At 43.6% G+C, this 14,605-nt stretch overlaps 1 protein-coding gene across 1 annotated transcript in view; it reads left to right on the forward strand.

Moving 5' to 3' along the window:
* CIB2 (calcium and integrin binding family member 2) overlaps positions 1-14,605 on the forward strand; it is a 109,053-nt gene that overhangs the window by 13,164 nt on the left and 81,284 nt on the right. The window contains exon 2 of the mRNA XM_034784972.1: positions 12,097-12,131. Within this exon, the coding sequence (XP_034640863.1) occupies positions 12,097-12,131 (35 nt within the window). The remainder of the gene's footprint in view (positions 1-12,096; positions 12,132-14,605) is intronic.

Raw genomic sequence — 14,605 nt, forward strand, 5'->3', positions numbered from 1 at the left:
CCCCTCCTGCACCCCAAAGCCCTCATCCAGAGCCTATCCCCAGCCCAGAGCCCTCACCCCCTGCATCCCAACCCCCAGCCCTGAGTCCCCCCCAAACCTGGAGCCCCTTTCTGCACCTCAAACCCCTCATTCCCGGCCCCACTTCAGGTACTGCAACCCCAGCCCAGAGCCCTCACCCCCCCTGCACCCAACCCCCCTGTCCCAGCCCAGAGCCCCGTCCCACACCCTGAACCCTCATTCCCGGCCCTATCCCAGAGCCCTCAACCCCTCCTGCAATCCAACCCCCTGCCTCAACATGCAGCCGCCTCCCGCACTCCAAATCCCTTAGCCCTACCTCCCAGCCTGGAGCCCCCTCCCACACTCCAAGCCCCTGCTCCAGTCCAGTGAAAGTGAGTGAGGGTGGGGGAGAGTGAGCCACCAAGGGAGGGGGAATGTAGTGAGTGGGGGCAGGGCTTCTGGGAAGAGGTGGAGAAGGGGGCAGGGCCTTGGAGAAGGGGCAGGGCTAGGGTGTTCTGTTTTGTGCCGTTAGAAAGTTGGCAACCCTATTCATAATAAATATACCCTCTATGAAGCATGTGCAATATAAAGAGCAGAATTATACACTTGTAATCTTACAGGTTTATTTACCCTTAAATAATTGATGTGATAAATGTGCATTGCAGTAACCTCTCAAACCTGAAGCTTTAGTCTCAGAGCATCATCATCTTTGAATTCCTTTGTCAGTCATCCTGCATCCCCTTCTTGCTTTCCATAGCCCAACATGAAAATATTTGCCCCCAGAATTAGTGAATGGTTGGTTGTAAGTCACTCAGTGGGCTTTGCTGCTGCCATTCATAAACGGCAGGCTGCACTTTTGTGGCTGGCGACACCAGCAGATTCCATTGAGGGAATTACATCCTATGTACTCTGGGGCCATCTATCATGCTATGCTCTGAATGTACATTTGACATTTTTGTAAAAGTAAGTATCAGCATTTGCAGCACAATTATCTATCTCCCTAACTGTTAATGCTACTGAAAATTTACAAAGATGCAAATAATAGTTTACAGCAAGGTCTTACAGCAGGGGTAGCCAATTATTTTTTGTCAAAGTCCAAATTTCTTGGTCAAGATCCAGACTCCAGAGAAAATAATATTAAAAATTAATTATAATAATAAGTAAAAAGATTTCTGGGTCTGTTCAAAAGCTTCTGGCGGTCCGGATTTGGCCTGCAGTCTGCCTATTGACTACCCCTGGCTTACTGGACTGGGAGAGAAACTATTTGCAATCATGTCAGTGGGTCATTGCATCTCAGTACCCCTAAGGTCTATCACTGTGTTAGTATGAATCCTCATCCACCAGCTGTGGCACATTCATGGACACAGACTAAAGCCCCTTCTCTCCCCTTATTATAATAACACATACAGCAGCCTCTAGAGTGTGTTCTGTGTATCACAAAGCACTTTCTAAAATTGGGTAGAGACAATTAACCTCATATTATAAGCAAGGCTGAATGACTTGCCCAAGGTCACATACCCAGTCAGTAGCAGAGCCAAACCTGATTTGCTAACTCAGTGCCTTATCCTTTATACCATAGGGCCCTTATAAACTTGACTAGTTCAGTTCACCTGCTCCTTATTCCTCTCCTGAGCATAGAGTCTTCCATCTCCCAGGATTCTCAGTTAGCATGTGCATCCACACAGTAGCACTCTAATCCAGATTATAGCTGCATTTAAATAAAATGCTGTTAAATTTTATTAATGGAGATACCCTATCTCCTAGAGCTGGAAGGGATCTTGAAAGGTCATTGAGTCCAGCCCCCTGCCTTCACTAGCAGGACCAAGTACTGATTTTGCCCCAGATCCCTAAGTGGCCCCCTCAAGGATTGAACTCACAACCCTGGGTTTAGGAGGCCAATGTTCAAACCACTGAGCTATCCCTCCCCCCTTAATTTAAGGACTAGAGGAAAAAATGCCTGAAGCTAGCAGGAGGCATTTACATTTAATTTCACCTATTCACATGCTCTGAGAAGCTATGCTGGAAAGGTCTACAATTTACAAGGCCTAACTACAAAAGGTTAAAGGGGTGCACTTGTGGACCTTATGGAGGTAATGTGCAGACTTGTTCTCTCAGTGAGTAGCTCATGACCTGTCAGGACACCTTAACTCCAGAAAGAGTGTCAGTGAGGGAGACCCTTGTGTTGAAAGTACCCTAAAAGCATGTCTGTTCCTTAGCTTGGCCTTTTTGCTTTCCCTTCAAATTGTCTGTTTCATGACTCCTTGGAAAACTTCTGCAAAGCTGGACCAAGGGCTCTTTATCATAGGGATTCAAGGCTCTGTCCTAACACATGCAAGATGTATCCTGTGAAGGGCACTTCTCTGGCCATATAGTGTGCTGGATAGCTCATGAATAGTCCTTAAAAATCTGTATACGGAGCATGGCACCCCGAGAGTTCATTAAGGGCTCTGCTAGCTCTGGCAAATCTAGAGACACTCTGAACCTGACTCACGACTGCCTTGTCACTTACGTAAATGTGTAAAGTGCAGGTAAAACACTGCCATTCTCACTTGGTGATGTTTTACACTCACTTTGCATGAGAGCACTGTAAATAAGTACAAAAAGGGTACTAGAGTATCAGGCCCAGTAAATCTGCTCATGGTCACAGTAAAGTTAATGGCAAAACTTTCATTTCCCTCATTGGCAGCAGGATTGAACCCTATGTCTACAATTCAAGCTTTGAAACTTGACATCAGCCAAAGGTCTTGTGTGAATCTGCTAACTCAGGGATTCTCAGACTTTTTTACTGGTGACCCCTTTCACACAGCAAACCTCTGAGTGCGAACCCCCCCCTTATAAATTAAAAACACTTTTTTATATATTTAACACCATTATAAATGCTAGGGGCAAAGCAGGGTTTGGGATGGAGGTTGATAGCTTGCGACCCCTCATGTAATAACCTTGTGACCCCATGAAGGGTCCGACCCCCAGTTTGAGAAACCCTTGTGCTAACTGTACTTGTGCTGTAAACAGCTAAGATATTAATTGAACATTTATCTGTATTCTGCCAAATGCTGCAGTAGATGGTTTTATTCTTGGTGTCCAGACAGAAGTCTTCATTATTTCAAACTTCTTTTAATGCTAGAACCAAGAATTTGGATCCAAGTTTTTGAACTATCCCATTTTACAGCTTGGGTTGGAGTCAAAAGTCTCAACCCTGCTCCCACTGAAGTCAATGGAAGTGTTGCCATTCACGGGGAATTTAATGGACCTGATTCTCCAGTGGCCTTGGTGTAAGCATTCATAGTGCTCCTATGCAAACCGAGGACCAAGCGCTACCAGATTAGAAAGGTAACATCATATCCCCACTTTACTAACTGTAAATATGTATTATTAAATTACAAACATTTAGGTCTGATCTACACAGAGTTTTTGCACTGATTTATTAACAAAATCTGTTTAAAAACGATTTAGCAAAATTGGTGCCAAAACTGTTTGTAGACCAGCCCTTGCATTGAGAACATTAAGAATGCAAAGTAAAACACACAAAAGTTAGGAAATGCTAAATTAAGGTTATCCATGCAACCTTAATTCAGCCCTCTTGTACACATACTATTTTTGTCACAGAACCCTAGCTTTAACCAGGGCTTTATCCTGCATCGTGAAAGTTAATTGGAACTGTTGCTTTAGTTTGAAAGGGAGCTGGATAAAGTGCTCAATGCTGAGCTTGGACAGTAAATGAAGCAATTTTCTAGTCTGGGTTTTTTTTTTAACATTTTTCTTTTTAAAAAAATCCCAAAATTCTATCAAGTGCATTTATTTGTTAGACAGCAATAGAACTCTGGGTATCAGACTTCCTGGGTTTTCTGCCTTGTTCTAGGAGGAGAGTATGTTCTAATGATGAGACCGGGGGATTGAAATTTAGAACGCCTGAGTTCTATTTATAGTTCCACAGGAAAAGTATTTTCCAGCATTTAGAGCAAGGGACTAAAGTTAGGACTCTTGGGTATTTTTTTTTTTAATCTGTAGGTATCATAAAGGTAAGTATGCAGAAGTAGCCCAATTTTACTGAAAGCATATCCAAGCCTATAGATTTGGCATATTCTTTGTGAGAAGCAGTGTGGCTTAATGCAGTGGCTCTCAACCTTTCCAGATCACTGTACCCCGTTCAGGAGTCTGATTTGTCTTGCATACTAAGTTTCAGCTCACTTAAAAACTATTTGCTTACAAAATCAGACATAAAAATACAAAAGTGTCACAGCACACTAGTACTGAAACATGTGTGTCTTCTCCAGGGTCCAGGCACCTAATTAGTGTAGCCATGCCTGCGTGCGCACCTTAGAGGGAACTATCCGTGGACCACCTGAATGGAGCTCACTGACCACTGGTGGTCTGCAGACCACAGTTTGAGAACCTCTGGCGTAGGGGAATGAGGCCCTGCCCAATAGTAATGGTTGTATAGTGCAGAGGGTGGGATTGGAGCTCATGGCTGCCTGGCTCTCAGTCTATGCATTTTTTCCTAGGCCAAAGGGCATTTTGGTGAGGAAAGTAGGAGCAGGCACCCTTTTGTCAATGTTCTAAGCATTTAGAATTCTGTGTTCACTTTGAAGGGCTCTGGGATGCTCATTAAGGCCTGAGAACATGTACAATACAGCCTGGTAGGAAATCAGATTGTACCAGAAACTTGTGCATATGCACAAATGATGATTTTCTGTGGCTTAGATTTTGGCTAAATCTAGATAGATTTTCATAGGGGCAGCAAAAGGCACCTCTCTGATCCCAGGACTATTGCTCTGCTGAAATTCAACTTCCTGCTGCAACCTTGTCCCAACCTTGTGCACCCAGGAAAAGGTGGCTGGAATTTATCCCTGAAAGCATAAGATGGCTATTAATCCTCCCATGAGAATGGAAGAGAACCCCTCCCCCTTTTCTCTTAATCTCCCACCCCAAAAAACCTCTTTCAAAAGTCATCCAAATTAGGGTTATATTTAAGAATTGATCGCCTATGCTGAAAGGCCAGTACTTCTCTCTTGCTAATTAAGGTAACACATAATACACTACTTGGAACAAATTTCAGATTCTGAGCACATTTGAACAGACTCAGACTCATGACGTTTAGGCCTAGTGTTCAGTGTAAAGGTGATGGGGTATGGGGGAAGGAGAATTTTGAAAAGTTAATTGGACTTGGTTGGTTTATGACCAAAAGAAGCTCATTATATTCACTGCCCCAGTCAGATATACAGAAAAAAGAAATTTAATGGTGAAGGTGCATTAGCAGATAATGTGCACCTTTGGTTGTATGACATCTAACTTCTAAGGACATCAATGACCTTTCAACAGACATCTAATTAACTTTTATTTTTAAGGGCATTGGGACAGCTTGAATTGAACGTTAGGTCTACATAAAAGGAGGAGACATACTCTCAGTGGCTAAAGCATGTAACATTGTGCATTTCCTACTTGGAGAGCAGGATCTTGGTTCCAGAAACTTTCACACACAGAGAGCACCTCTAGTGGGTTGAAGGTAGTTCAGCATCTGTATAACAGTGGGGATCAAAAAGGATTAAATATTTTGGCCGGGGTCATGGGGATAAACTCTTAAGGACAAATCTTCAGTTTGTGCAAATTGTTATAACTTGGTTTACTATGGACATTTACACCAACTGAGGATCTGGCCCCTGCTTGTATGAAAAATGCCATCGGAGCTTCAATACCCATGCAGCACAGACTGGTATGTGGTTGTTAAGGTCTGATCAGAAAGACCCACATACAGTAATGTACATGGTAGTAAATGTTCTATCTCTTGGAAAGATGGGGTGATTCTATTGGGCTTTGAACTTCTAGTTTGAGGGAGGCTGGGTATTGCCAATCTAATACATAGACTACTAAACCCGTGTCGCTCCCAGCCCCATCCACCCTCCACTATGAAGGAGATAATATAATGTGCTAGTTTACTACTTATTCTTTCTCATTATATAATTTTCTGTATGAATGAAATCGCCATATGAAAATTAGATGATTCACCTCCACGTTTATCCCGGCCAAAAGTCTTTAATTAAATTGGAATTAAATTGCCAGAGTACCAGCCACTACAAAATTTAATAAAATTATTTACTATATGCCAGGTGGGATCAGCCAATCTTCTCAAATGCAAGACACTTTTTAGACATTGGGCTGATGTTTGAACATGCAGCCCTGAAATGAGTTTATAGACAGTGTGTTATGTAAAGTGCCTATATAAAGGGATGATGCCTTTGTTACTAGAGAGAAGCTTGAACCAAAATCCAGGGTGCAAACATCCATGAAGTTTCTACCAAAACTGCAGCTATCAACATGCCTAAACTTTGGGGTAGTTTTAATCTTATCCACACTTTGCAACTTGGCAAAGCCAGAGTCCATAGTCAGGAGCCCGAGCCAGTGGTCAAAACCTGAGGTCAGAAAGTGCAGCAAGTAAGGTATTAGGCAAGGAAGGGCTCAAGGTAGGGACAGGACCAAGGCAAGACTAGGTAGAAGGCAGGAGCAGCAGGAGCAAGGTAGCACAGGAGCAGGTACACTGGTGGGCATAAGTGTTGAGAAGGTAGCAAGCTGCTGCTCTTGCTGGCTTAAGAGCCACCCTGCTGGCCTCGGCAGCCAATCAGGTTGTGTGGCTAATCAAACTGCTGCTGCAGGCCAGCGGTACTGATGAGGCTGCCTGGAGTCTAGTCCTGCTGCAGGCCTTAATTCCTGATGGTTACATGGATGGCATTTTCATCCTCTGGACAGACAACCTAAACTCCTTCATACATTTCCACCATGACTTCAACAACCACCACCCCCATTAAAATTTCTCTAGAACATTCTCACATTAGCATCAACTTCCTGGACTCCACGATCAGCTTCAATAATGGAACCCTACAGACAACTATATCCAAGAAACCCACAGATCACCACACCTACCTTCACAGATCCAGTAACCACCCCAAACACACCAAGAAATCTGTTCTCTATAGCCAGCACTCAAGTACCACAGAATGTGCTCAACGAGAAGGCCTGGGATATACACCTTAATTCACTTAAAAACACCTTCACCCAACAAGGACACTCCATCAGAGAAGTAGGTCACCACATCATAGAATGGGCCACGCAAATACCCTGAGAGAACCTGCTTCAATACAAAAATAAAACCCCCTCCGATCACACACCTCTTGTTGTCACCTGGAACCTATATGGGATATCATCAATCAATTACAACCCATACTTGATGGGGACCACATCCTAAAAGACATCTTTCCTGAACCCTATCTTCTGGTCTTCAAATAATCCCCCCAACCTGTCCAGGCTCATCTCTAGAAGCAAACTCCCCACAGACCAGGACCCACGAACTGAAACTGGCACCAGACCCTGCCAGAAGAACAGATGCAAAACCTGTAGCCATATCTCCACTGCTATGATAATACAATACCCCCCACAACACACCTTTCAAGATCCATGAGTCTACCCATGCCTATCACAAAATGTGGTGTGTAGTAGGAAGAGGGCCTGAAACAGAAGCCCTTGTATCAGAGGCCTAGTATGAGGCCTGGGCTAAAGTAGTGGTCAAAGCTTTGCTAATATAAAGCAAAGTCAGTCATGACTAGAGGCAGGGCTTGCTCACAGGACCTGGCAAGAACAGGGCTGATATTGGAGAAACACTAGGGGTGGCTCCAGGCACCAGCACACCGAGCGCATGCCTGGGGCGGCAAGCCACGGGGGGCGGCTTGCTGGTCGCTGTGAGGGTGGCAGTCAGGCTTCCTTCAGTGGCATGCCTGCGGGAGGTCCGCCAGTCCCGCAGTTTCGGCGGCAATTCAGCAGTGGGTACGCCGAAGGCGCGGGACCGGTGGACCTCCTGCAGGCATGCTGCCAAATCCATGTTACCAGTGGACCTCCCGCAGGCATGCTGCCAAAGGCTGCCTGACTGCCGTGCTTGGGGTGGCAAAATACATAGAGCCGCCCCTGAGAAACACACATTCCTAAGTAGTGCTAGGCACAAGAATACCCACACAAACACATTCCAGAAGGATGGTGGCACCTAGCCACTGAAGGTATTGATCTGGGGAGCTAGGACTATGCTTCATTGACAATAAACCTGACCAAGTGCCTTCATACCTTAACAGATCTTGTGGTCATTGGACGGTTTGCTCAAGGTCTGCTGTGCCAGCTACTTGCACAGAACTGGGACGGCACATAGAGGGAACACATGCAGCCAAACAGCTAACAACATGGTGTACTTCTTCCAATGCACTAAATGCCCCAAATAACAACTATGTGGGTGAAACAAGACAATCACTCTTGAATGAACTTACACAGAAAAATGATAAAAGACAAAAATATATCTTATCGCCTGTGGGTGAACACTTTTCACAAAGTGATCACTCTATATCTGACCTCTCAGTCCTCATCCTCAAAGAAAATCTGCACACCTTCAAAGGACGAGCCTGGGAGCTTAAATTCACAACTTTGCTAGATACTAAAAATCATGAACTGAACAGAGTCACTGGATTTATGGCTTCTTACAATAATCTGTAAACCACTTAACCCCCCCCCCCAGCCTTTTCCCCCCTTTCCCCTCTCCCATGACTGGTGAGATGTTAATGGGTCACTTCATCTTGAATGGTCCCTTGAAATATGTTAACTACTTATGCTAAACAATCTGTTCTACCTTGTATATAGCTGTGACACTCTGAGTACATTTCCCAAACCTGAAGAAGAGCTCTATGTAGCTCAAAAGCTTGTCTCTGTTACAACAGAAGTTGGTCCAATAAAAGATATTACCTCACCCACATGACTCTCTATACCACTGTAAGACCCCATTGCTATTATAAAAATAATCATGTTCAGACTTGGCTGAGGGACATTGTCATGGCCCACCCTTGTTATAACACGGGATGTTTTTTTTCCTGGGTGCACTGTGGAAAGCCATGTAAAGGATGGGTTCTCAATCTGAGGATCAGCACCACCACCCCTGGATGGCCAGAGGGGAGTCCTGAAATATTTTTCTTTTTAACCTAGGGTCACAGTTTGGCAAAGGTTGAGATTCACTGATAGAAAGGACCCAGGGGAATGGAGAGCTTATCTTAGGAAAGGAGACTAAAAGAGCTTGGCATGTTTATCCTAGCAAATTGAAGGCTGAGAGGGGATATGATTACTGTCTATAAATACATTGGGGGATAGGGGTAAATACCAGGGAGCGAGAAGAGATATGTAAGCTAAAGGACACTGATGGCACAAGAACAAATGGATATAAACTGGCCATGAATAAATTCAGGGTGTAAATTAAAAGAAGGTTTCTAATCATCAGAAGAGTGAGGTTCTGGAAGAGCTTCCCAACAGGAGTAGTGGGGGCAAACAACCTAACTAGTTTTAAGACTGAACTTGATAAATTAGTGAGCAGGATTATGTGACAGGGTTGCCTGCAATAGCAGAGGACTCAACATGATGACCCTGGAAGTCGCTTCCAGTTCTATGTCCTATGCCACTGTGCTTTAGCTTAAGGCTCTAACAGGATTAAAACATGGCTCCCTAACATGAGTAAACCGTGCTTTTTTCTGTCCCCACACTCAAAAAGAAACTATGTTATAAAATAGCTGGGCCACCACTGTGTTTCCAAATCATCTTTAAATGTGTTTATTTCTGGAATATAGAGCAGCTTAAGTCATTCTTAAAAGGTAATTTTGTCTTTTTCATCTTTGCATCCACTTGCACATAAATCCCCCATTAGCTCGCTAGTTAAATAACAGTTTCCATGGCTTTCCTGAGTCTATATAATTACAGGAAGATTGCTAGTGACAGCATCACATTTATTTGTCAAACTACACCAGCCGTTCGTTGGTAAATGAAGTGTCTTTAAACTATACCTTGACAGTAGGTGCTGGAATTAATGAAGACTTAACCAGCTGGCTCTTATTTCACTTTGTGCAGTTCCCAGACAATGTGACATCACTGTCAGCAGCTCACAAGGAGCCCTCTGATTGTGCCCCTGTAACACTATTCTGTTACACAATACGGGAAAGGAGGAGCAGCCTCTCCTACCACTTCGTATAGAGAGGAGCAAGACAACTTAATAATTGATGGGAGCAGGCGTGATCGCCTACCTGGAAACCTGAGACAACCTAGAGGATGCTGCTACAACCAACTATTGCCCTTCCTGGAAGGAACAGGCAGTTGGCCAAAATGATTCTCAGTGCAGGAATTAAATGATTTTTCTTCAGGGGTCTAAAGAGCAAGAGTATTTGCTTCCCCTACCTGCTCTAATCAGGACATCTAACGGGTCAAACATTATTACCTTGCCACTAACTGACTGTGGAAAATGCAATATATTTTACATTATTTACATTAAAAGGAAAATAATTAAGGGCCAAATCCTCGTGCCAGCCTGATAAGCTGGGCAAGTGCTGGACACAGGAGTATGGTGGGGTGGAGCAGGAGGAACCCTCCTGCCAGGCCATGGAGCTGTGCTGCTGAGGCTCTGCTCCCTTCATGTGCCTCAGCCACAGACTGGAAGACCAGAGGATGCCCATTCCCTGTGTTTCCTCCCCAAACATTGCCCCTAGCCTCTTGTCCAGGAGAACCGTACCAATTATGTTACCAGGGAACCCTTCCTAGCTGTGGAGGCTGGGGCGAGATTTGCTCCAAGTGAATGACATTATAGGCCAGTCAGCCTAATTTTGATACCTGGAAAGATACTGGAATACATTAACAAAAAATAAATTTGTAAGCACCTAGAGTCAAATAGGGAACAGCCAGCATGGATTTATCAAGAACAAGTCATGCCAAACCAACCTAATATCCTCCTTTGACAGGGTTGCTGGCCTTGTGGATGAGGGGAAGCAGAATGTGATATATTTTGATTTTAGTAAGGCTTTTGACAGTCCCACATGACATTCTCATAAGCAAACTAGGGAAACGTGGTCTTGATGAATTTACTATGAGTCTATGCTGGAGGAAGGCGCTGGAGTAACAGAGCTGGTGAAGAGGAATTTTCTCTTTATCCACAGAACTGCACACTGCAGTATGGGCAGTGGCAGGTTATGTTTCCCCACAGTGCCTGACAACATAGCTCATCCTTTACCTCGTGTTGGATCAGCAAGGTGCTGAGCACTCTGGCCTCAATCCAGCAAAGCACTTGGGCATGTGCTTAGCAAGTGCATTGATAGATCAAGGCCAGAGTGCTCAGAACCACACAGGACTGAATCCCTGGGGAGCTTGCTGATCTAGGTGTAAATTTTCCACGGTCCATTCACTTGTTGGCCATTACTGAGACCTCCACCAAGGGCATCAACTAGAAGCAATGATGATGATGGGCTTTTTGCGGTATGGTCAGAAGTGCCAATCCTCAGGGGAAAAAAACCCCATTTCTTATGAATGTTTGTAAACTCTGACTAAAAAAAGAATCAGACATGGTTGAACCAGACAGCCCTCAGAATCACCATGAGCTCTGGCTGCTGTGCTTGGTTGTAGTCAGCCAACTCTGCTTTGAGGTTTAGTAAATTATTTCCATCTATGCAATGGCTTGTCTCTCCAAATACCATTGGGAAAGTGGATTAATTTGTAAGCTCATTGGAGCGGGACCATCTTTTTGTTCTGCGTTGTACGGTGCCTAGGATAATGGAGACCTGGTCCATCACTGGGGCTCTTAGGTGCTACCACAATATAAATAAGTATTAATAATAATTGTTTGCTATTTAGTTTGCTGTGTATATTTTGCAGTAAAAATTCAAAAGTTAAAAGACAGATTCCCCCCAAGTCCATTTATTGCATGTTTTTGGCACAGAGATCTTATTGGTCTTAGTCCCCTTTCTAGTCTGGTCATCTCACAATTCTGAGGCTAGCCTGAACAATGCCACACAAAGCACATATAGCAGACATGATATGTTTTCTGATGTTTCAGTCCATCAATAAATAAAACCCTTCTGACAGTCGCGTTCTCAGTTTTAGGTCAGTTCACATTTCAGTTATTTTACAGCCTACATTTCCCAACACCTCATTGTGAACCTAAACCAGGCTATGCATAAGATTACCTTCTTTTCAGGAATGTAGAAACCATTTTCTTGCAGTTGATAGCTGTATCTCTCTAGTACAGTAATGTGTTTTCTTTTTTAACAGGATTGTACCTTCTTCACTCGGAAAGAAATCCTTCGGTAAGCAGATCATACTCCATTCTTCCTTCATAATTTGTATGGAAAGGGCCAAATTATGCTCTCCTCACTCATGTGAGGAATCTCAGTAAAGCCAATGGGACTATTCATGTGAGTAAATGAGCACAGGATTTGGTCCTAAAATGTATCTATAATATACAAATGTATGAACTCACCAATACTCTACTAGCTAGGGAATCAGTTCTGCTACTGTTCTTATTGTCATACTGTTACATTGGCAAGACAGGTGATAGCAAAAAACAACTCTTGTAGTACCATGGCAGGGAAACTCAGGGAAGTCATTCTTCTGTTGAATGCCTCCCAACTTGTACTGTCATCTAAAATAACTTTGTAATTGCTAAACCTGCTCAGTTTAACCACTAAGGGCCCCATCCTTTCTTGTTAATGAAAGTTGTGCTATAGACTTTAGCGTGAGCAGAACAGGTGGGCCTGAAATTGCAGTAACATTAAAATGTGTTGGGTTATGGACAGCTTAATTTTCTTGAAGATACTAGGGCCTAATCCCATCCTTCTGAAGCGGGCAAAAATCTCATTGACTTCAGTGGAGGTGTTTTGCTTGCCTCAGTGCAGGATTGAGCCATACTGCGATCATCTGTGAGAAATGGCAGGTAAAAGGTTTTTGTCTTTGCAAATGTTAGGAGCTGTGTTGAGCTCATGAATAAATGTGTTCTGTATGGAAAACATTCTTTGCCTTTGCCTTTGCCTTTGCCTTGTGTCTGTAAAACTCCATGAGTCAAATGTTCAATGAGTTCTGTCCACAAAAGACTAAATGGCTCCATGATGAGTATACAGTTATTGGGAAAGTGGAGGTGAGTTTTAGCCAATAACTTGGATTATCTCTCTGTGCACAGAGGAAAGGATGCAGTCCTGCCCTGGGCTTCCTCAAAGCTACTGAGAGATGCATCCACTTATGCTGGGGCTGAATGTGTCCCAGGTCTCTACTGTCTTTAATTTATTATCTAAAATACTGCAGGGCTGTGGGAGAGCATTTCTGTGATGTGAATTGGCTAGATTGTGCTAGCTCTGAGCATGTGTGCAAGGGTGGGAATGGGTGCAAGGACCAGACAAACCCAGTCCCTGAACACAAGGTGTGAAAAGCTGTTCCAAGCTAGCACCAAGACAGGCACTAACTTCTTCAAATGTAGCTGCAACAGGTGTAGCAGCTGCTTCGCTCTCACCTTAGGCCATCAGACATTGAACCTTTCTCAGGTGCATACTGTGTTGGACTTGGTCACAGAGACCTCCTTGGGACTGTCACCGGATGTGCTGAAACTACCTCTGAACCCATTTTCCCTGCCAGCTTGGGACTCCAGAACCCTGTCTTGTTGAGCCAGACACTCTACTCCGCTGCAACATAGACCCAGGATCTGAACCATGCCCCCAAAGCTGCAGACTTTAACCAAAACTGCTCAGCAGGTTTCCTATCTACAGCACCCAGACACCCAGCTCCCAATGGGATCCAAACCCAAATAAATTTGCTTTACTCTGTATAAAGCTTTTACAGGGTAAACTCATAAATTGTCCGCCCTCTATAATACTGATAGAGAGATATGCACAGCTGTTTGCTCCCCCAGGTATTAATCACTTACTCTGGGTTAATTAATAAACAAAAGTGATTTTATTAAGTATAAAAAGTAGGATTTAAGTGGTTTCAAGTAATAACAGACAGAACAAAGTAAGTTACCAAGCAAAATAAAACAAAACACGCAAATCTAAGCCTAATACATTTAAGAAACTGAATACAGGTAAATCTCACCCTCTGAGATGTTCCAATAAACTTCTTTCACAGACTAGACTCCTTCTAAGTCTGGGCCCAATCCTTTTCCCGGTACACTTCTTGTTAGTTCCAACTCAGGTGGTAACTAGGGGATTTCTCATGACTACAGCTCCCTTTGTTCTGTTCCACCCCCTTTTATATCTTTGGCACAAGGCGGGAATCCTTTGTCTCTCTCTGGGTTCCCATCCTTCCTTCTAAATGGAAAAGCACCAGGTTTAAGATGGATTCCAGTGTCATATGACATGTTCACATGTCCTGTGAGACTTCATTACTCACTGGCTGGCACCCACATATACAGGAAGGCTTACAAGTAAACAGAGCCATTTACAACCAATTGTCCTGGTCGATGGGAGCCATCAAGATTCTAAACCACCATTAATGGTCCACACGTTGCATAATTACAATAGGATTTCAGAGTAATACTTCATATTTCTAGCTTCGGATACAAGAATGATACATTCATACAAATAGGATGAACACACTTAATATTTGGAAAAAACAGATGTAGGCTCAAAAATGTGGAATCCCAGCAAAGAAATAATCTACACTCAGTAGATTATAAGATTTGTAATGATACCTTACAGGAGACCTTTTGCATAAAGCATATTCCAGTTACATTATATTCACACTCATAAGCATATTTCTCATAAGCATATTTCCATAAACATATGGAGTGCAA

The sequence above is a fragment of the Trachemys scripta genome, chromosome 10 (assembly GCF_013100865.1).
Source record: "Trachemys scripta elegans isolate TJP31775 chromosome 10, CAS_Tse_1.0, whole genome shotgun sequence".
NCBI classification, from domain to species: Eukaryota; Metazoa; Chordata; order Testudines; family Emydidae; genus Trachemys; species Trachemys scripta.